We start from the raw sequence: 21,558 nt of genomic DNA, 5'->3' as shown, positions 1-21,558 counted from the left end.
GACCTGATTTATTGACTCCACATATGTTTCCAATTAAGGAAAGAAGTGCACTTATGGCCACAAATGTAAGTACTACCACCCGGAGAGAAGCGCTCAGCCGCAACGCGCCGTGGCCGATGAGCTGCGGGCCAGTGCCAAGACCTGCGTTGCCACAAAGAACCAGGCCGACGCCGGGCTGGTGAAGAGCCACAGCATGCCAGCTCGCAGCATCGAGGCAAAGAAAGGTGTGGCAAAACGGCAGTCTGACCCTGGTGTCCGAGCTCTGTCGTACAGCGACGCAGAGGAGAAACTGGCAGCAAAAGACAGGACAGAAAGTCAGAGGACCGGCGTATCAGGCGCTGTCGGTAATTGCAGCGGGACCGCAAGCATGCCCGCCGTCCTTCCGGGAGGCCAGCCCCCCTGCCCTCAGCAGGACCAACAGTCCCGAGCAGGCACCCTTCAGGGTGTCCCTCCAGCTCCCAGTCACGACCTCTACCCACACTGTGAGTCCCCAGACCTGAGCAGCTACTCGGCGGCGCACGCCTACAGCAACCTGCGCATCTCATCCAGGCAGAGCCCAGACAGTCGCATCCCCCATGACGGCGACCTCAGGCTGGACTCCGTAGGATCGGCCGGCTCAGAATGCGGCAGTGAAAGCAGCACTAGTTGCGGCAGCAGCTGCGACTCGTACAGCGAGCGGCCGTGTCACGCTTGCCAGGACAGCCTGGTTGAGGACGCCAGCTATTACGGCAACAGCCACGGTCGGCTACATTTCCGTCCAGCCGCAGGAAGCCACGAACTGTGCAGCCTTCATTCGGCTGATACTACCAGTGTGCCACACAGTAAAATGACGAACCCGGGAGCGCACGGCTATGATACGAGCGCAGCACCAGGCCAAAGCTGGGATCACAGTCGGTCTCTCTACGCATTACCCCTTCATTTCCCCCACCAGCCGTTTGCTACACGTTCGAGCTGTCCGGCCGACTACCACACGCTCGCTGCGTCTAACGCCCCTGACTCTCCTCTGTGCCGCCGCGTAGCTCCTACCAGAGCAGAGAGCGGATCAGAATCTCGTCTTTACGATAATCTGTGCGTATTCCAACATCACCACCGAACGAAAGCTTTGCCCACTTGGGATGCGTACTACAGGGAGCTGCCGGCGCTTCCTCGGTACGGGCCCAGTGCCTATCCTTGCCCGTCGTACACATGCCAGGCATCGTGGCACTCTCCTCGGTGGGCACAAGATGGCTACACATCACGCCGCTTGTCTCATCCCTCTCTCCACTCAGCTCCGTCGCACTATTTAAGTCACCCCTCTGCTCAGTCTTCTCTCCCACCCCACCTCGCCCCGTCCTCTTACACCTCGCAGCTTCCCGAGTCCCCCGGGCACAGCCGGTACGGGGACGCGAGGGAGAAAGCATACGCCAACCTGTGCAATATCTTCCCCTCTGAGCTGGTGAGTCGGGTGATGGCCAGGAGCCCCCATGTGACGGACCCCCAGCAGCTCGCAGCCGCCATCCTGGCAGAGAAAGCGAATATGAGCTACTGAGGCAAGTTTTCAGCACTTATGTTGGGAATCCACCATGAATGACCAACTGCAACATGCTGACGGAACAGCCGTCAAGATCTGTTTTGATGACTATATCACTGAACATGTCAGATTTTGTGAAAAGTGTCACCATTACATACCTGTTAACTCATTCAGTACCAACCAATTCTGGACCAAGTCTGAAAAGACGTTTAAAAACGTCTTTGGGAGTGAATGAGTTAAGCAGCATATTGTGGGCAAGTTACGTCGAGGTTGCACACCAAAATTAATCTGTGTGCGTTTTTGGCTTTGTTTTTGTGTGCTGATGACAGACGGCTCGTCATCTTGTTGGAGATGACGCAAGTGTTTTGGGCCACGTGGAGATGGTCGATCCTGTGGTGTGTACCTTAGTTTTAGTAAGGGACATCTCTTTCTCATATTGCACTCTCTGAGTATACATATAAATGTATGTACTTATAGATATACTACACCACACAAACACACTTATTTATATAGATCTATGTGGCCCTTTCTGTTGGGTTGACTGGAATCGGCTACTGACAGAATTGCTTATGTAAATGTGTCACGTAAATATATCGAAGTAGTTATCTGTAGCCGATTCCAGCGCAATCACCAATGAGCCGTGTTTGATACAAATTGTATCCGGAACTGAGTCGCCGATGTGATGCAGGATTTGAACTAGTCACACTTTTGATGTAGTAAATATGTCCCGGCTCATGTACTCCTGCGGTGGACAAAGGCAGTTCGGGACCTACGTTGTGTTAGGTACGTTAGCTGCTTTTGGGATTTTTGGTTCGAAACAGTTTATTTTCCGCAGCATCTCCTTGAAAAGAAATGTGGTCGTTCAGCTTTGTGGACTGGGTTAGTCTTTCATGACCAGTGTGGATTATTGAGAACAAAAGCTGCTTTTTTGCAGCCTGTGTCGCTGGACTGGGATGCTGTTGAAAAGAAGCACACTCAAAAATGTGTGTAACCAAGAAGCGCCTTCGCTCAGGCCTGCTGGCACCATGTGTCAGCGTGGCACCCGAGCGTGGGCCCAAAGTAATGCCTCTTCATGGCATCGTGCTTACGACACATCCGATACTCTGAACTATGTTCAGCTAACTGTTGTGCATGTTTTCGCGCCTTTTGATTTATGCATGTCTATTTGTGCCGACTTGACTTAGCAGCATTGAAAGTTCAATCCAACAACTCTTGTCATGATTTTTACTGCTGTAGCTGTTGCTGTGAGTGTTCATTAAAGGGTACCACCATGAAATCAAATGACTTTTCTTTGTTAGTATGTACGTCTCTGGTGTGTAAAATTGATGTCCAGGCTTTAACCACGGCCCCTCTAAATTTGTTTTGGGGTTACTCCATTCAGGAAGCAGGTAAATGCATGTTCTGTTGGGTTCAAGTTTGGAGATTGACTTGGCAACATTTGGAACCTTTTACGAGCCCTGACGAAAACCCAAAATTCGCTACGTTTGTAAGGATTTGCCACTCAGTGAAATACCAGCTTAAAACTTTCCACTAGTGATGGGTCCATGAGGCCTCATGAGGCGTGTCGACACACTGACACACTGTGTTGATACTGTGCTGATACTGTGTCACTGACCACTGCCACCTGCTGGACCTTCAAGATCCCTGCAGCCAACCCACTTAACAGACTGAACTGACTGATAAATTGTTTTGTTTATTGAACATATAAAATATACAATTCGGTAATAAATTGGCAAAAGGTGAAGGTAAGATATAAAAAAAGGAAAAGAAAATAGTCATCATCACAAATATGTGTTCAAAGGAGTAGAAAGAAGCAAAAAACCTACCCCGAGTCCTACCCCTTCTTATATATGAATTGATCATTTTTCTAAATAGGAAAGAAAGTCTAAATATCAACAAATGCTTTTACCCTTATGTATGCTGTACTAATACATTTTTACAACATTAGGTTTGTATATACAGTACATACTCTTTAGAGCACATGTATATGTCGATTTTCTCATATTCATAATGGATGCTACATTTCATTAATATATTAAATCATCTCATCGATGTATTTCTGATGTATTGCTATATTTCATGAGTGTATCGAATTTATCAGCTTAATTCTGATTTGTGTAGTTGTCTTGTACTACTCTCGAATTCATTTTTAATCTCGGCAAGAGAGTTCCTCATTTTACTGGTCCGTTTCAGAATCATTCCACAGATTTACACCCATTACAGATACACTCCTTTGTGTGATGTTCGTTCGTGTTTTGGATTTTTTTGTATAGATTAGTACCCCCTAAATTATGACAACTTTCTCGAATTTTAAAAAGCTTCTGGATCTTTTGGCAAAGGTTATTATTGTGTGCTTTGTACATTAATTGGGCGATTTTGAAGTCAATCAGGTCATGAGATTTCATTGTTTAATTTGATAAACAGTGGATTTGTGGGTTCCGTCCATTTGGAGCCAGTGATTGTTCCGATTGCTTTGTATTGTAGTTTTAAAACAGTGTTTCACTGGCATTTCCCCATATTCCCACACAATAGGTCAAATATGGAAGTAATAAAAGTATAAGGTGTACAAGGATCTCTTATTCAGCACATCCTTAGTTTTTGGGAGGATCCCTATGGTTTGGGATATTTTTCTTTTATTATCTATTATGTAGCTGCCAGCACAGTTTTGCATCTACAACTGTTCCAAAACATTTTCATAAGGTCATTCATCGATTTGATGATGAAGTGTATACAATATCATTCACATCCATGCATTCATTTTGCAACATTCAATGTGTTCAAATAATGTGAAGATCATTTGAATGAAGATGCTTGTGGGCTTTTATTTCACACATTTTTATTGAGAAAAATAAGATGCTCCAATGTTTTAAACTTCAGCCTGTTGCGTCTTTTACAAGCGATTTCTCCTGCTGTGGAGAACACACGCTCACAAGGGACGGATGAGGCTGGCGTACAAAGGAACTCCTTTGCGAGGTGGGAGAGGTTTGGGAAAGAAGTGTGTTGGTCCTTCCAGTACAGCTGCTTCCTGGAACCTTGATTGTCAAACATGGAGTGGAGAGTCAACCAATAATAATTACTGATTGTCAATTAAATCATCAACATAGCAACCGTGAAAAGATGAGTGAACGTTTGTATACCTGGCGTAATACTGGGTGTATCGCGAACTTCATTCTCATGCTTGGCCCGATAATGCCTCAGCATGGTGGAGGTGCTTCTGTTGGTGTATGACAATTCGACCCGGCAAATTCGACATTTCACCTGTAATGAAATGTGAATAAGAAGTAACTAAGAGTTACCTTGAAATGTATTCGGATTAGAATGGTACAACACGTCAATAATCTGAGAGGCACTCGGCGAGTGCCTCTCGCCGAGAGGCTCTCGGCGACAGAAGGCGATTTGAATAAATAAATAATACCTTATTCTCCGGGACATCAAAATGGTCCCACACGGCGGATGATTTGCGTCTCTGCTCCATAATCGGCAAGGAAGGCAAGGCACGAACACGAAGTCTGCACTGACACGAACTTCGACAAGCGAGCGTGAGTGAGGTCTGGCTTGTTTCGGCCAGTGGCATTGTGTCGCCAAACCCACTTCCTTATAAACACTGTGCGGCGGGCTTTTGCTGCGTCAACGCCCTCTGCACTGAGTCGACGCCCCCTGGACTAAGTGGCGCAGCCTGTACTGTGCCAAGCAGCCGATGCGGTCTAAACTGCACCGGTGCAGTTCACGTGTCAATTAGCAGCCTGGACTGTGTCAACGCAGCCGATGTGTCAATTAGCAGCCTGGACTGTGTCAACACAGTCGATGTGTCAATTAGCAGCCTGGACTGTGTCAACGCAGCCGGTGTGTCAATTAGAAGCCTGGACTGTGTCAATGCAGTTCACGTGTCAATCACGTGATGTAATGAAGCAGCACATGCATCGACACGTGGTTTGCTCTGTGAGCCCGGCGCGTGTGTCAATGCATCGGTGTCGCTGGACCCATCACTACTTTCCACTTCTTTTCCCTGGACTATCTTACTCCGTTGGCAGTGTTATTTTTTTGGTCTTCTTGCTTGTATCTTTGTGAATGATGAAGGGGCTACCACTCAGTTTGTTTGCATATTTGTTTAAATTGGCTGAGAAAATGTTTCCTTAGTATTCATTATGCTATATATCACTAGAGGAATAAGACATATATATTTATAAGATTAAAAAAAATATATATATATCTATATATATATATATTTTTTTTTAAGTCCGTGAGAAGCTGCAAAACAACAGCGAGTCACATAGAGCACCATATACAGTACTGTACTCCATATATATGTTAAAAAAAAGTGCTGCAAAGAAGACAAATAAACATTTCTAGTATTATATGCATTCAATGTACTGTGTCCATCCATTTTCTGAATCGCTTATCATTAATATTAATATACGTTAAATCTTCTAGCTTCACAGGACGCCGTAACATTACCTGTTTAGTTGTCTGTTAATTTTGTCTCAATCACCTCTACACAATGGGATGCTCTGTATCGGTGCATACTGTATGGGAGCCTATTCCAGTTCCTGCCAGTATCTGGCAACTTGACACAGCCAATGAGGACAGGGCTAACGTTCTACAGAACACAATCAGATCGACTCAAAGCGAAGATGTGTTACACTGCGTGAGGCAAATAGAGGTCACATCAGATACTGACTGGTCTTGTCCTTCCCTCATACATGAAATCTGCACATTCAGTGGTCTTTGATTGTGGGAATGTGCAACAATCATCTTCTTGATATGACATACTGGTAAAGTGGCTAGATTATTTTTGGTCAGTAAAATTCTATGAGAATTAGGCCTTTTGTGAGTGACAAAAAAACCCTTATAGCTTCAACTCCAACTCATGAGAAACGGGAGCAAAAATTAACAGGTCATAGTTATAATTTGTTGAGTGTAGCTACAGCTCGACCCAGTGGCTTGCGGCAGATTTATGAACACAGCATAGTTTGCCTTTCACAACATAAGACCGAATTCCGTATTTTCCTGCTCACTTCTCATCTACACAACACGGGTCAGGGGTTTACTGTACCCATGATTAATACTCTGCTTTGTGTTTTGGTTCCCTTTGTTGTGGTTACGCCTAGTGATTCGCTGCTTTATTGCTCAAAACAGAAGACATATTCCAACTGAAAGGGCACAAAATTAAAATATTTTTATTAGTGATCTGACGCAAAGTTTTTCAAACCCTATATCAAACAATCCTAACATACTGACTCTGAGATGAGTAACAAAAATAACGGCACACAGACAGCTGGTGCCCGAACATCATAAAAAAGCTGGCTTAGGTGGGCGGGCCAAAAACATGAAGTAGCTCAACTTGAAAAGTGCCCCCCTCGTCCGTGGAAATGACTGGCAGGTCAACTCAGAAGCACATCCCATTATTATTATTATTATTTTTCCTGCTATAGCAAACACTTTAAACACAAAGGGCAGGCCAAGTTCTTTAAAAAAACCTCAACTACTAAAAAAAAAAAAAAAAAGAAAACTCAACCTGCACCATCCGCCAAGTATAGCATAAACAACGTACTATATGTGTTTGCAAAAAATACAGTACCGCACTGTCGTACTGTTAATTAAAACAAAAAGTTCATCTTCATGTCAATTTCAAACATGTCCACAGCACTTTGACTCTGCACAAAGGATGTTGAACGTTGACTGAAATCATCCAGAAAGTGATCTGTTGTAACATTTCCCATTGTAACAGGTATCCACATAGCATACGCCAGCTCCAACGACTAATATCGCCTCTCTGTAAATTTTGCATATTACGGCACATCTTGAGGCTTGTCTCAAGCCGAGTTGGAGGTCCACCTCCAGATTTTTGGGCAGGGTTGGGAGACGGTTCCTTCTGGGCCTCGCGTTCTACATTTTTACATGCCGAGACCGAGCTTCACACTAAACACTTGAGATGCGACGACCAACTAGCTTACGCTGCAAACACTTTCAACCTGGAGCTGTGTAACAGTTTCCCTTTGACACCTTTGCTACATTCATCCATCAGCCGCTGAAATGGACATACTGGGTGTCTCTCTCCCCAACACAATCTGAAAATCTGCTCTACTCTCGAAATCCAGTTTGAAATGAAACAACTAAAATATGAGAGAACCATCTTAAATTAAACACGAACTGACGATACGACCTTGTGGTGTTTCGCCTCGGAAGTGTGGGACGGTGGACTAAAAACAAGGCCTTAGCGATAAATCAAAACATAAGCGGAGCACACGACAGAACTAGCATATTGAATTGAAGACATGCGATCAAAGATGTGTAGCATTCGAGGGATGCGTCTGAAAAGAACCCCGTGTGTTTGTCTTTGGTGTGCGTCTTTTCCCAAACGCGGCAGGCCTCCCACAGAGAGCACAACTTTGGCAGACTGACAAGATTGAAGGTCCACGTTTGGTGAAGGGGACTCGAGGGGACGGTGAAGGGTGGCTGCAATCAGTTGTCCATGAGAAAGCACGCGGCCATTTTGGAGAGCATCGGGTCTTCTTTTCACATGGACTCAAATTCATCGATGCGCTGCTTGGTGTTGCCCTGACGGATCTGACGCAGCGTTTTGTACTTGTCGCGGCCCGCCTTCACGTTTTCAGCATGCAGGACGTCATTGGCAGTCTTCTTGGTTTCGTCTCTGGCTTCGGCCAACTCGGAACTTAAAGTCTGACGGCGCACGAGAGGAGCGGTACGCATCAGATGAAATTCTTCAACTCATTAGGGATGAAGGTGAGGAGAACGCACCTGGAGCTGTTTCTTGACCCGCTCGTTCTTCTGGGCTTCGGTGACGCGAGCCTCTTCGCTGCGCAGATCCAGCTGGCAGACGCCCTCGTTGGACAGCTCGGCGCTGGCCTCGGCGTGGTTCTCATCCTGCTCGTCGTGCTCGCTCTCTGCGTGGCCGCTCACGGGCGTTGGCACCGTGGTTATGGCCGTCTTCAGTTCTTCTTTGGTCTTCTCTAGGTCCTCCTGGGCCGCCAGCGCCTGTGGAACGAGAAGCGGAGCGCGTAAGGGTACAGAGGGCGAGCGGTCGGCGTCAACATGCGTGCGGACTAAAGTGAGGTGAGGCAAGCCGCACCTTGTGTTGCCATTCGGTGGCCTCGTCCTCTTTCTTCTTCTTGGCGTCTTCCAGCAGCGCGATCTTGGCTGTGAACTCGGCCAACTCTGCAGCCTGAGACCAAATAACAGACAACGCTTTCATGGTGTTGATCAGGTTCACTAAGTTTTTAGAGCAGAGTTATGCGTTTGATTTTTTTCTGCAACGCTTGGTTTTCATTTCATTTGGATTTGTTTCATTGTAAGTTTTAGTTTTTTAACATACAGTTGCTTTCAAGCTTAGCTTGTAGCAGACGTGTGCACATTGCAGCATGACGTCTTGGATCCACTGGTGAAAAGGACACTTTGATTCACTCCTCTTTCATCGATAACTGCTTCAGACAACAAAGTGTATGCAGGAAAGTGGTTAAGAGTGCACGATTGTCTCCGTCTAATGTTGTATCGTATATTTTGTCATTTTATGTTAACTTATCTTTTGATGGCGGTGCGGGCACACGCAGCGGCTCCTCTTGTTTTATGTTAAGGGGGAAGAAATGTCATCTGTGCTGTAGCACATTTGACAAAGTTATACTTGACTTGAATATTTGTAGAGTGAAAGATTAAGAAAAAAAAGTGACCAAGTATTGTTTGTATGGACAAGTAGCAATAGCAAAATTCGTCAAAAATGAATTTCGAAAGCTCAAGTGTGATAATTGACGAAATAGCAAAATTGTCCTTTTTTGCTATGATTACAGTTTTATTAATCAAAGACATAGTTTGTTTCTTTTTGTTTATTTTTAAGTATTTTTTTGATGAATGGAAAAGTTTCAATTTGAGTTTTAAAACATTTTTGTTTCCCAATCAGCAAGACACACACCAGTTGCTCCTGGTTCTTCTGCTGGTCTGCGGCCTGTTTGGCCAGCTCGCCTTTGGCCTCCTCCGCTGCTTGTCGCTCCTTGTCTAACCTCTCAGCTTCCTCTCGCGCCTTTCTTCGCTCTTGCTCCAGCGCCATGGCCCGGCGCGTCTGCTCCTCGAGCTCTGACGACATACAAACATGACAGGATTTCGAATTTGCAAAGCGTCCTGATTTGATCACTCACCCAATCGTCCGTCTTTGATAGATCACTGCCATAAAGTTCTAACCAATTCTTAAATGTCACTTTTCATATTCCATCATCTCTCTGGCCGTATGAACGAGTACATTGTGGCTTTGTAAGATTTTGTGTTTTGACTTGCATTCCACACAGTGTCCCGATTTTTAGGAAATTTGGGATTGCAAAGCGAATGTGGTACCTTTTTGGGCTCTTGTGGTCTGCTCTTCAATCTGTCTCAACTTCTCCATGAGTTCATCTTTCTCGCGCTCGATCTTTTCCTTCTCCTTCTCCGCAGCCTCTCGCTTCTTCTTCTCGCTCTCCAGCTGGGCCCTGACACATTTCGGCGTGGAGTGGATGAATGCATGCGCACAAATCAATCACCCGGTGTTGCTTTTGTTGTCATTTCTCTGGAGCCTTAATCCTCTACTGTACATCACATCACCGACGTCCGTATGGGAAAGGCACGTCCCTCAAGCGGAGAACAGCTTGTGAACAACGGCTACTCGACCCGAGAGCAAGTTCGCTGTACGTGACCCTTTTCAAGGGGAACAGTGAAGTACCTCTCCATCTGCTTGTGATGCTTCTCCTCCCGAGCCTGAGCCTTCATCTGCTGCACCTCGATGGTGTCTGGCTTCCTCCTCCTCATGTACAACTCATGGTTACCCATACACAGCGCCAAGATGCGCTTGTTGATGCGCAGTCGGGGTGCGTAAAACACAAAGTCCTGCGGATGACGGTGAAGAGCGGCACATTGACGAGACACGCTTCCCGTGTTTTACAGGCTGAAATTGTGCTCACCCGCTTTGACACTCACAGGTGCTTTCTTGTCAATGGGTTTGATGACAAACTTCTTGTCGTTAAAGGAGATGTTTCGAATCTCGCTCCAGGGGAAGCCAATCTTTGGCGTTAACCTGCAAGAGCAACACGTTAAGTACGGCAGATTGTTGTCCACTGCCTGATTCATTAAGCCTCGCCTAAGTTTCAAAACATTTAATTTCCCCACGATCGTAACGGTGACGCAATAAGGATTTGTCACGTACTTGTCTTCGTGCTCATAAATGTTAAGGCCGAGCGCATCCACGCCCAGCCAGAGCTGCGTGCCCTTCTTGTTTTTGATTTCAAAGTAGTTGACTCCATACATCTCCAGGTCCTGGGCTATTTTTAAGTACTCCATCATAGAGTCCTCTCTGGTGAGAAGAAAACACCATCATACACTACACACCCAGGATGTGGTTCTTGTACATGACACAGCATGTCCAAAGCGGCCTTCACAGACCTGAGAATTCCTGTGTGTTCCTCATGCCAAGTTTGGATCCTGTCCTCCCACTGCTCCTTGGTTAGCTTGTGCTGCTCCAGCACTCTGCGTGCATACACACAAAACAACAACAACAAATCGTGGACCAACAAGCTATGCCTTTTATTGGGAGACATACAGTACGTAAAATTATTCTACGAAGCCAATCTGTATCGTCGCCTCAGGAACATGCGGGATATTTTGTCAGCTGCGTCCGAGCCAAAACAAACATATGCCATCAAAACGACTCTGAAAAACACTAATATTTTCTGAGTCTTTTTATGATATTCTTTTTCTTAGAATAGTTTTGAGCGACATATTATTGACAGATTTTCCTGTCAGTTTTGATTTATTCAATATGATGTCTTAGCACTGTATTTCTATTCAAAAATACAATAATGTAGTTACCATTTTATTTACAGAATAAAATTTACATTAAAATGATTAGCAGGTTGAGTGAAAAATTTTACTGTGGTAGTGTTTCTGAATGGGTTGTATGGACCTTTAGCAAAGCGAAAATGATTCAAGGAGAAAAAAATTAAAATCACAAATTTGAGAACATTTATTGTGCATAAGACACTGTAAGTGTGAATATATTTTTAAACCTCATCTTAGCTGACGTATTCAATAACGGATTAATTCTGCAGAGTTCGACATCTACGGTGGCCCTGTGCCAGTAGGCCATTGTGTCAGGCCACCACCTACGGATGCTGGCCAGGCCGGACCAGTAAAGATTTTTCAGTCAGTAAGAAAATGGCTCAATGTCACTAGCTTTAGCTAGTCCTATTGGAACAAGGGTAGCAACACAAAGTGAAGCTTCATCGCCCAATTATTATGTGCAGCATTGTCAAGTCAAGTCAACAGTATTTATAGAGCACTTTCAAACAGCCATCGCTGCATACAAAGTGCTGTTCAAGGAGCAATTTAACATGCACAATAAACAGTAAGAAAAATCGGTAAGAAAGGCGGTAGAAAGCACCAAACAGTAAAATCAAGAACAAATCTAAGTCATGTTGAGTCGAATGCCAAAGAATACAAGTGAGTTTTGAGGAGAGCTTTGAAGATGGGCAGCGAGGAGGCTTGCCGAATGTTCAGTGGGAGAGGTCATTCCAGAGAGAGGGACCAGCAACAGAAAAGGCTCGATCCCCTCTGAGCCTCAGTTTAGTTCTTGGTACTTCTAATAATGTCTGGTCCACAGACCTGAGGCGCCGGGCAGGTGTGTAGGGGCGGATGAGCTCAGAGAGGTAAGGTGGCGCGAGATTATTCAGAATTTGATTATTGTGCGGACAACAGCGGTAATACAGTACTAACAAGAACAACATTTGTCATTACAATACAGATTCGCTCCAAAACAGGGTCACATTACAGCACCGAGTCGTTACTGTCATATTGTTTGTTGAAGTATCCCAAAGAAAAGGAGACAGGAGGCCATGGGCAGTGTGATCACTTGCAAAACAAGTCTCTCTTCAAAATAGTGAAATAGCAACAAGGAAAGAGAAATGGCTTGGATCTTTGGAGCTCGGCCGCTATGGGGCATCTTACAACACACTGTGCTCTGGAGGCCGGCTCGTTGTAGCGTAATGTTGGCTGACCGTTTTCGTCATTTCTTATTTGTCGCCATGCCGGTCAATATGTCGCCACATGAAAATGATCGAAGGTTTAAGGACCGCTGCCTTTATGACGAAAACTGTATAGACACTGTGCATTGTTATAATGTCAGTGCCAAGTAAATTTGAATAATTTTGCAAATTATTTGGATAATCTGAATTGATAATCTGATTGCAATTCCAATGTGAGCGGGCCACCGCAACTTGGCTTGTCACCGCTGCACCAGCTTTTTCTCTCGAGGGACATGCTGTTCATAGTCAGTCACAAATGACTTCCAAATGGAATCGAATAAAAACTTTTCTGAAATGAAGACAAATCATAGTCCAACAAATAAAAATTTAATTTGATCAAAACGGTAAATGAAGTGCACTTGCAGTCTGAATTAGTAAGATCGCTTTGACATGCCAACTCGAATCACCACTGACTCGTGGACAGCCCTACTGACACGATTTTAGTGAGAAAAAAAAGTGGTAAAAGGTGGACTGTAGCAACAGATACCCGATTGCTGTGTTTCTGACCAGATTGCATAGTGCAGGGGTCGGCAACTCGAAATGTTCAAAGAGCCATATTGGAACAACCCCCCCACCCCCCCAAAAAAAACAAATATGTTTGGAGCCGCAAAAAATTAAATATTGAAGGCAACACATGCTGTATTAATTTATATAAGCTATATTTGCCTACTATCAAAATGACTTAAGTTGGCTACAAATACACAATGAGCCTTCGCGATTCAATGTTTTTTTTCCCCTGCAGTGCATCCTGTAAAGACGGAAGATCTACTTTTCGATCAACCAACCTCTGCAATCGACCCGTAACCGCACGCGTGCATACAAACACATTTACACACACATGCCATAATGAGCAACAGCCATAACCGCCGCGAAGATGATCGAGGCATGGGAGGCACTTTTGCAGCGTATTAACTTTCATAGCTCATGTGTTGCGTTTAAAATGCTTATCTCAGCTAACCATTCTTTGCCAGTACCCTCGGTGAATTGTACATGAAATGCTGTATTTTTTCCCTCACGACAGCCACCTGCCTGGCATCCCGTCCTGCTTATAGAAACTGTGTCGCAGGCTACGGCGCAAATTCTTGCTGACAGAAATGTTAACATTTAATAATTATTCCCCACTTTTTTTAAAGCATTGGAAAATGTTAAGAATGTTGGAGTGGATTTAACTTTATTGTCAAATGTACTGTATGTGAAACATACAGAACAGATGAAATTTTTTCCCTCTCAACACAAAACAAGTCATGTTTGTCCCCCTACAGAAACCGTATTTATAAATAAATAAATAAATAAATAATATTCCCCCCCCCATCTTTTTCCATTTTCAAAATTGTTTCAAAAGCTCCAGGGAGCCGCTAGGGCGGCGCTAAAGAGCCACATGCGGCTCTGGAGCCACGGGTTGCCGACCCGAGCTGTCCACAGTGCCAGATGTGCTTGAAGCCATTATTATTAGGTTTTTTTTTTAAAGTTTTTTTTTTTAAACGATGAAGAAACTGCCGTGACCTCAATACAAAACACCATTGTGATTGGTTGATAGGCAATCCAAGCCACAGAGGAACATTTTCGATTTCCGTAAAAGTGGAACACATGGTAAATGCCCGTCACAAATTACACACAAATCGGAACACTCCGCATCTGTGGCTATAATGAACCTCTGAGGCAGCAGTCGGTCGTGGGTGAGGTATCCAGGCTTGTGGACATCCTTGCTGTAGTCTCCATATTTGGCCTGGACAGCGTATGAGGCCAGTAACACTGCTGTTTCCGGGGGACAATAGTTCTCATCGTTCACGATGGCTTCCTTCACCTGATACAACAGGAAAGACACCAAATATAATACAGCGTCACTGTAATAGTTATTGGACCAAGCGGAGCAAAGGCACAGTGACTCGAGGCTGAGGCTTACCTGAAGGAAGAAGAGCCTTTGAGTGATCTCCTGGATGAGCTCCTCGGAAACGTCTTCAGGAAAGAACTTTGCTCGGAACTTAAACTGCAGGGGATTCTCTTTCTTTACATCTTGTTGAGTCACCTGAACAACGACATGCGTGTGTGAATGTGGAGCAGCGTGGCTTGGAAACAAAACAAAAAATAGGATTCTGACAAACCGCACGAAAAAGAGCATTTCCGGGTTGTGCAGCGAGGAACTGACCTTTTTATTTAGTTTGAGCCAAGTGATGTAGCCCTTACTGTCCACGTACTGGAGGCCAAAAAACCAGACCTCCCGTAGCCCCACCGTTTTCACCACCTTCACAACCGAAAGAATGACGTCAAACCAACTCTTTCAATCATCTGTGGGGAAAACACCAATGATTCTTTAAACCTGATCAAAAAGCTGTTTTCCAGTCGTGTTTGGCTGAATGGCAAACTCCAGCTCTGCATCCATGGTGGTCACACGAACGTTTATCTAAAAAGACACATTCCACACACATTTTAAACTGCCTCATCTCATCTCAACTCAATGTTCATCAAGATTTATGATCAGACTGGTTAAAAAGGCAGAGCTTCATATTTTATACAGGTAAATGATGTGTGAAATTATTTGTAGAGTGGACAGCACGCCTACTTTATGTTATAAAATACTCCTAGATGTATTTATTTATTTACTGACAAGGTACGAGTCTACTTCCTTCAATCATCAACTCAGTTTAATAAAATAAGAAAACAGTTTCCCGCTTTCCATGTTGTAGCCTCTCAGCTGAGCCCACCTTTCATAGCAGCTCACTGGTGAGTCAGGCAGAGGGATGTCATTGGCTAATGAGCTTGGATGGCAGCGCAAAAAAAAAAAAAAATAGCAGCTGAAAAAAATGTGTTGCACTCTGACAAAGGTGTCTTCCTCTTCCTCTCCCTGAACCACATATTGCCTCTGACGGTTAATAACGCAACAAGCGTTTTCTGCAGCATTTGTCCACGAGTAGCATGCCGCTGATTGGTGATCAAGTGTGTGTGTGTGTGTGGGGGGGGGGGGGGGGTGCTTATCATATTTGTAATAACACATGCATTTGAATGTGACTTTTATTTGGTCTCCCGTCAGGGAAACTTGTCTCGAAGGACAGGCCCTCTGTGCTGCTACATACGAACGTACACATACACTACACAACATAAATTGGATACAATACATACAATACATTATATACTCTACACACAATGGACACGGCATTTTAAAAACATTTTATATATGCCTTTTCACTTTTTAGGGACCAAAGGTAATTAGACAAATAGTTGCTCAGACTGTTCCATGGCCAGATATGTGTCATTGTCTCATTATCTCATTGACAAGATGATAAAAGGCCAGCCAGAGCCATTTCAAGTTTGATTCATTCGTTTGGAATCAGATGAGGTCGTCTCGCACAATAAAGGCCAAAGAAATGTCACGATCAGTGAAGCAAGCCACCATTAGGCTGAAAAATCAAAACAAACCCATCAGATCGCAAAGACATTAGGTGGGGCAAAAACTGGTACATTCTTAAAAAGAGAGAAGGCACTGATGATCTCAGCAACACCAAAAGACTTGAACGTTCATGGAAAAGAAGTGTGGTGGTTAAAGCCGTTCTGAGCAGGGAGTCGAGGCGTAAAGGATGACGTGACTTGTTTTCCAGAGTGTGTTTTGGGGGTTGTTTATTGCCGTCACAAACCGTCTTCTGACGACAATACAACATCCTGAAATGATGTTCAACTGTCAATTAAAGGCCAACACACTGACAATTGTACTGTATTGTGCTCTACCAGGCTGAAGTTATATAAGGCGCTACGGATTATAAAGTGCACCTTCAATGAATGGCCCGTTTTAAAGCTGTTTGCATGCAAATGGCTCATTGCATTATAAGGTGCATAGAATGGAAGCTACAATAGTGGCTGCGGTTGCGCTATGCATCCACTCGATGGAATACAATACAATACAGCTTTATTTACATCAAGCCTTCACAACCGCTGCAGCTGTAACAAAGCTATGAGAACTGGTCACAAACACGGACAGGAAACATAAATGCAAATGGTATTACAGAATAATCCATGAAAGACAAGTTATGAGGACAATTGATTCAATAAAAAGCCACACAAACCTCATGGGCTCACATCAACAAGGCGCTAAATTTCCTTCGAAGTCTTGCTTGTCACCTTTTTCCTCCGTTTAGTCAGTAGCTAACAATGCTTTTGGTATTATCAGTTTCCTAATGGCAGTGCAGAGCTCACAAAGTAGTTGTCTGTTTGAGTGTGTGTTGGTGAATGCACGTCAATTAGTGTCGGGCAGAATCCTTTTCAGTTACAATTGGTTCCTGCTAATAATCACCATTAAATGGCATCGGAACACTAACAGGGAAACAACTCAATGGGGAACATAAAAGATAAGCTATCCTTTATTCGTCCCACACTGGGGAAATTTACAAATTCATAAAGAGACCGTTAACACCATATAAAAGGCGCGTTGGATTATTGGGGGGCACTGTTGGCTTTTGGGAAAAATGAATACTTTTAGGAGCACCTGACAGTGCGTAAAATACGGTAAAAAACATAAATGACTGTGAACACTTTGATGCCAACAGCGTGACAGTTATGTGTGAGAGAGCGAGAGAGAGACCTTTACCTCAACTTATTAACATTTAATGTTACATATTACATGTACTTCAGTCAGCAATTGTTGTGTTGTTATCTGTTATGGGGGATTTCAGAGGTGTTTGAATGCAAATTACTTTTATTTTTAATTCCAATTTATTTTGAAATTCTCACCAAAGATGGTGGCTCCTAGTCACGTCGCAGTAGTAATAACAATAATTAAGTATTTAACTCTGCTGCTGCTGATATTCCAAGACTTTACATTTAGTCATGCTGGTTACCAGCTATCAATACATCTTCAATGCCACTTATTCCTCACTGCGATCGCAGGTGTGCCACTGCTTATCCCAGCTGAATTTGGTCAAGAAATAAGGTACATCCTGGGTTGGTCGCCAGCCAATCACAGGACACTGGTTACATCCAAACAAATCTAACAGACCTCAGCCTCATATGCGGAGATAGTAACATGACAAGAAAGGTGTTGACTTTTATTTGCGTACATCCTTTCATATTCTTACCGGTTTCGGCATTTTTGCTTCCTCTCTTCTTTAAACAACAAAATGAGAAGGTACTGTTCGTTGTCAGAGGATGACAACACCTCTATCACAGGACCTGAGAAAGGATTAAACAAACGGTTAAAGCTGAGTAATCAAACAACTGAAAAAAGTACACACATTAGAATTCATGATAACATTGGAGTTGCACTCCCAGCGCAAAACATACGCTTCATTTGATATGGCTCAACTATCATTTTACCAGTATCAGTTTTAAAATGCTGCACTTTTTTCTATACGGCTAATAAACGTGAGGTCATGAACAGGTACAGTATGACAAATCATGCCGCAATATGAGTCTCCAAAAGATGATTGCATCACAGACAACGCTGTGGCATTATGCCCGATGGTGGCATTTTTGTACAGCACGGGTGTCAAAGTCAAGGCCTGGGGCCAGATCTGGCCCGTGACGTCATTTTATGCGGCCCACGAAAGCAAATCATTTGTGTGAACGTCCATGATTCTTGCTAAAATTGTTCAGAGATGTCAAATTTCCTTGTGTAACAAATAACGGTGAGATTCAGCATTAATTTTGCAACCCTGTTTACACACACTTAAAAAATAATTGAACAAGCAACAAATAAATCATTGACTGATTTCAAAACGAGTAATTTATCAGTTCCAAGTCATAATTTGATGTGGTGATTTCACATTTATTTGGTTTTACTGTTGTGATGGCCCTTTGAGCGAAGATGCCAACAACCACCAAGTGGCCCGCAACAAAAATGATTTTGAGACCCCTGTTGTACAGTATTGGGGTGTTGCTATGATTTTGTGTGGTGTACTGGATCAACCTTGTAGGAAAAAAATATTAGCATTCTCTCTCTCTCTCTCACACACACACACACGTATAGCTCATGCAATTTGTACGTAACTACAAAAAACAAAAACAAAGTCAAACTTGTATTATCACGGGTTCCTGCTTTCAAGGCGCAACCGTTGGTGTTAAAAAAACGGGAAACGTCATAATAGAGTCCACGTAGCATTAAATGACATACATTTACTGTAGCTGTTAACTGAACATGAGCATGTTTCCGCGTGCCGACTCAACATGTGGCTTCTGCGTTAGAAGTGACCACTTGTTGCTCGTCAGCAATTAGTACATTTGGTTTTCTCCCAGAGTTCTGTTCCACAGTAACGTAGTCATGATTTAAACAAACTGTAGAAAATATCCCAAAAATCTAAACGCTTGGAGCAAACAGAATCCAACAGCTCAAAACTTACAAGGCTTCGAAATCATTAAAGCAGCACGAGTGACACTGACAACCAAGGCATTTCTAGATGACATCTTAATGTAAGCTTGAAGTGAGTTGGTTCAATCAAAGATATTGTACATTTAGTCACGGGGTGTCCGTGAAAAGGCAAAACATTTCCTAGCTAGTGGGTGTAGTCTAAATAACGGGACAAGTCATATGGTAGCCAAGGCTGCCACGCGCGTGCACGTGAAGTTTAGAGCGGAGAGAAAACATGTCAGTCACCCAAGCGTAGTTTTGTAACTAGACAACCATAAACGAATATATTTTCTCCAATTCATACAACTAACGCGCTGCTGAGGGAAAAAACGCCGCGCACCATGATTTCCGCTATGGCATCAAACTTGAGCGACTAGTCGTTGAGAAGCAACTCACCGGGGGGAGTGGGAGAAGAGTCGTATGTCTGTGAAATGAGAGAAAGGCTTGGCGTCTTTTTGCGAAGAAAACTGCGATCGGTGAAAAGAATCCGGGATGCTTCGTTCCTCGTGTGTGGCTGTTGGGTTTACACAAGCAAATTCCCGCAGACATAGAAAACTGTTGATGTCTAAACAACCATAAGGCGATTTGAGAGTCTCCAGCCTACCGGAATACACATCGACAGCTTCCGGTAGGAGCTTTGGAAAATAAATAAATAAATGACACGTTGGAAGACGGGCCCGTCAGATTAACAACTAACCCGCCAACATCCATTAGACCATATTCAAACGAAAAGAGTAACTTTTGCATCAAATTCGTCCTGCCTTTGAAACATGTAGTCAATTGTTCAATTATACCCACAGACGGTACAAATAATGTTGCCTCGGGCGTTTTATACTCGTTTTAACTAGTATATCCTACTGTACATGGCACCCAAGATAAATCAATCACGGACTCTATTGCACAGACCTCTCGATGCGAACGTTTAAAATCTCACACTGATCGAATCCCTTTGACAGTGTTTTCACAATTTCTGTGACGCCAAACACTTGTTGATTCCATCTGCATTTGTCCCCTTAACCGCTGGATGTCACTATTTCCCTTCAATAACTAGCTGACAACAGCATATCATCAATCAGTGAATGTGTTCTACCTATCCGTCTATCGATCTGTCTGCTTGCTTGTGTGGTATATGGTTTTTGCTGCTTCGCTGGTCTTCAAACAACACTCGGTGATCGGTGGCTGTTTCCCGACGAATGAGCACTTCAGGGACCACGGCTGATTGGGAAAAGATTTTATTCAACCAATGTCAGAGTGAAGTCTTTCCAAAAAGTTGAGTGGCCCAAGGCATGGATGTAAAAAAGCCCCCCAACCCCTGTCAGGCCCGTATCTTTTATACCTGGCAAGGAGCTGATGTCATGGCTTTGTGCACCAGCTGCGGTTTTCAATCTACTAGTTTACTTCAGTCCTAAAAAGGAGATCTTGACCAGCGCTGTTGGTGATGGACGACAACAGCCACTTTACCTTATTATAGGATTGCACACATTGCTGAAACTGGATTCTCCCTGACCAGCAAATATAGAATAGAATCGTGTCACTGACGCCAGGTGGACATTCTAAGGCCACCTACAGGAATAGAGAGGGAATTCCAAATTACACTTCACTTGCCTGCCTGTCTGTCTCTCACTCCACCCATCCATCCATCCATCCATCCATCCATCCATCCATCCATCCATCCATACATCCATCCATCCATCCATCTGTTTGCTGCCTTCCTGTCCTCGCACAAACGCTCACATGCAAGCTGTTAGACATCGAATTTATGACAACTGGACTGTTCTGGTTGTCATAAAAGCCTTGAAGTCTTTATCAGTTCGTGCTCCAGGCTTGTGCATGAACTAGTGAAAGCATGAATTGATGAAACCTGCTCAGATGAGAGGCCAACCATCTTTGAAAACAAACAGACCAGTCCAGTTGAGCTCAATTCAATGACATGAGAAGAGAATACTCACACTCACATTCATATTTATAGTCGATTTAAAGTGTCCATTGAAACTAGCTTGAATGCATGCTTTTGGAATGTAAATCCAACCATCCATTTTCTAATTCGCTTATCCTTACGAGGGTCGTGGGCATGCTGGAGCCTATTCCAGCTGTTTTCAAGCAGTAGGTGGGGAACACCCTGAACCAGTTGCCAGCCAATCGCAGGACACACAGAGACGAACAACCATCTATGCTCACAATCACACCTCGGGACAATTTATAGCAGGGGTCTCAAACTAATTTTGTTGTCGCGGGCCACATTGTAGTTACGGTTTGACTTGGAGGGCCTTTATGAATTTTGGGACACCATATAAATGTTTAATAATAATGAATATTGAATAAAAAAATAATGTTTGAAAGTGCTCTAAATACAGTTGAATTGAGTTGAGTTAATCACCTCTACATATTACATAGCACACAACAAATTGATGAATAATTAGTTTTAAAATCAGAGGTCAAGAACAATGACTGTTATTGTGGATTACGTATGACAATTTGAAATTTTGGTTCAGACTTGAGCAAGCATCATGGTACTTCACATGCTTTGTTTGCTTTCGCGGGCCACATTAAATGATGTGGCGGGCCAGATCTGGGCCCCCTGGCCTTGACTTTGACACCTACTATTTAGAGTGTTCCATTAACCTGCCATGCATGTTTTTGGAATGTGGGAGGAAACCGGATTA

At 43.8% G+C, this 21,558-nt stretch overlaps 2 protein-coding genes and 1 long non-coding RNA gene across 7 annotated transcripts in view; 1 reads left to right on the top strand and 2 right to left on the bottom strand.

Annotated features, from left to right (window-relative positions):
* The window catches only part of LOC127595795 (probable ribonuclease ZC3H12C), a 38,936-nt gene extending 36,145 nt beyond the window's left edge, over nucleotides 1–2,791 (top strand). For all 4 annotated transcript variants that reach the window (XM_052057601.1, XM_052057602.1, XM_052057603.1 and 1 more), the window contains one exon: nucleotides 39–2,791. In XM_052057601.1, coding sequence (XP_051913561.1) covers nucleotides 39–1,528 — 1,490 coding nt within the window. In that variant the 3' untranslated portion in view covers nucleotides 1,529–2,791. The remainder of the gene's footprint in view (nucleotides 1–38) is intronic.
* Nucleotides 2,792–4,342: 1,551 nt separating this feature from the next.
* On the bottom strand, nucleotides 4,343–5,779 carry LOC127595810 (uncharacterized). The gene is made up of 3 exons (XR_007961333.1): nucleotides 4,926–5,779; nucleotides 4,648–4,768; nucleotides 4,343–4,542 (listed from the first exon to the last, which is right to left on the bottom strand). It is a non-coding gene; the product is annotated as an uncharacterized LOC127595810 (long non-coding RNA).
* An 894-nt stretch (nucleotides 5,780–6,673) lies between these two features.
* LOC127595798 (radixin) lies at nucleotides 6,674–19,557 on the bottom strand. Of its 2 annotated transcripts, XM_052057608.1 has the most exons (15): nucleotides 19,292–19,557; nucleotides 17,628–17,721; nucleotides 14,882–14,965; nucleotides 14,711–14,806; nucleotides 14,468–14,590; nucleotides 14,217–14,368; nucleotides 10,928–11,011; nucleotides 10,692–10,838; nucleotides 10,466–10,562; nucleotides 10,212–10,375; nucleotides 9,851–9,981; nucleotides 9,435–9,595; nucleotides 8,601–8,693; nucleotides 8,270–8,506; nucleotides 6,674–8,191 (listed from the first exon to the last, which is right to left on the bottom strand). In XM_052057608.1, the coding sequence occupies exons 2-15, from the start codon at nucleotides 17,637–17,639 to the stop codon at nucleotides 8,027–8,029; spliced, it is 1,746 nt and encodes a 581-aa protein (XP_051913568.1). In that variant the 5' UTR covers nucleotides 17,640–17,721; nucleotides 19,292–19,557; the 3' UTR covers nucleotides 6,674–8,026. The 2 variants fall into 2 exon arrangements, with proteins under 2 accessions (XP_051913568.1, XP_051913569.1); XM_052057609.1 differs by lacking the exons at nucleotides 14,217–14,368; nucleotides 14,468–14,590; nucleotides 14,711–14,806; nucleotides 17,628–17,721; nucleotides 19,292–19,557.
* Between the last annotated feature and the right edge of the window lie 2,001 nt (nucleotides 19,558–21,558).

This window comes from Hippocampus zosterae, chromosome 2 (genome assembly GCF_025434085.1).
Source record: "Hippocampus zosterae strain Florida chromosome 2, ASM2543408v3, whole genome shotgun sequence".
In the NCBI taxonomy this organism is placed as follows: Eukaryota; Metazoa; Chordata; class Actinopteri; order Syngnathiformes; family Syngnathidae; genus Hippocampus; species Hippocampus zosterae.
Note: the sequence above shows the minus strand (reverse complement) of the source record. Positions and strands in the feature narration are given on the sequence as shown.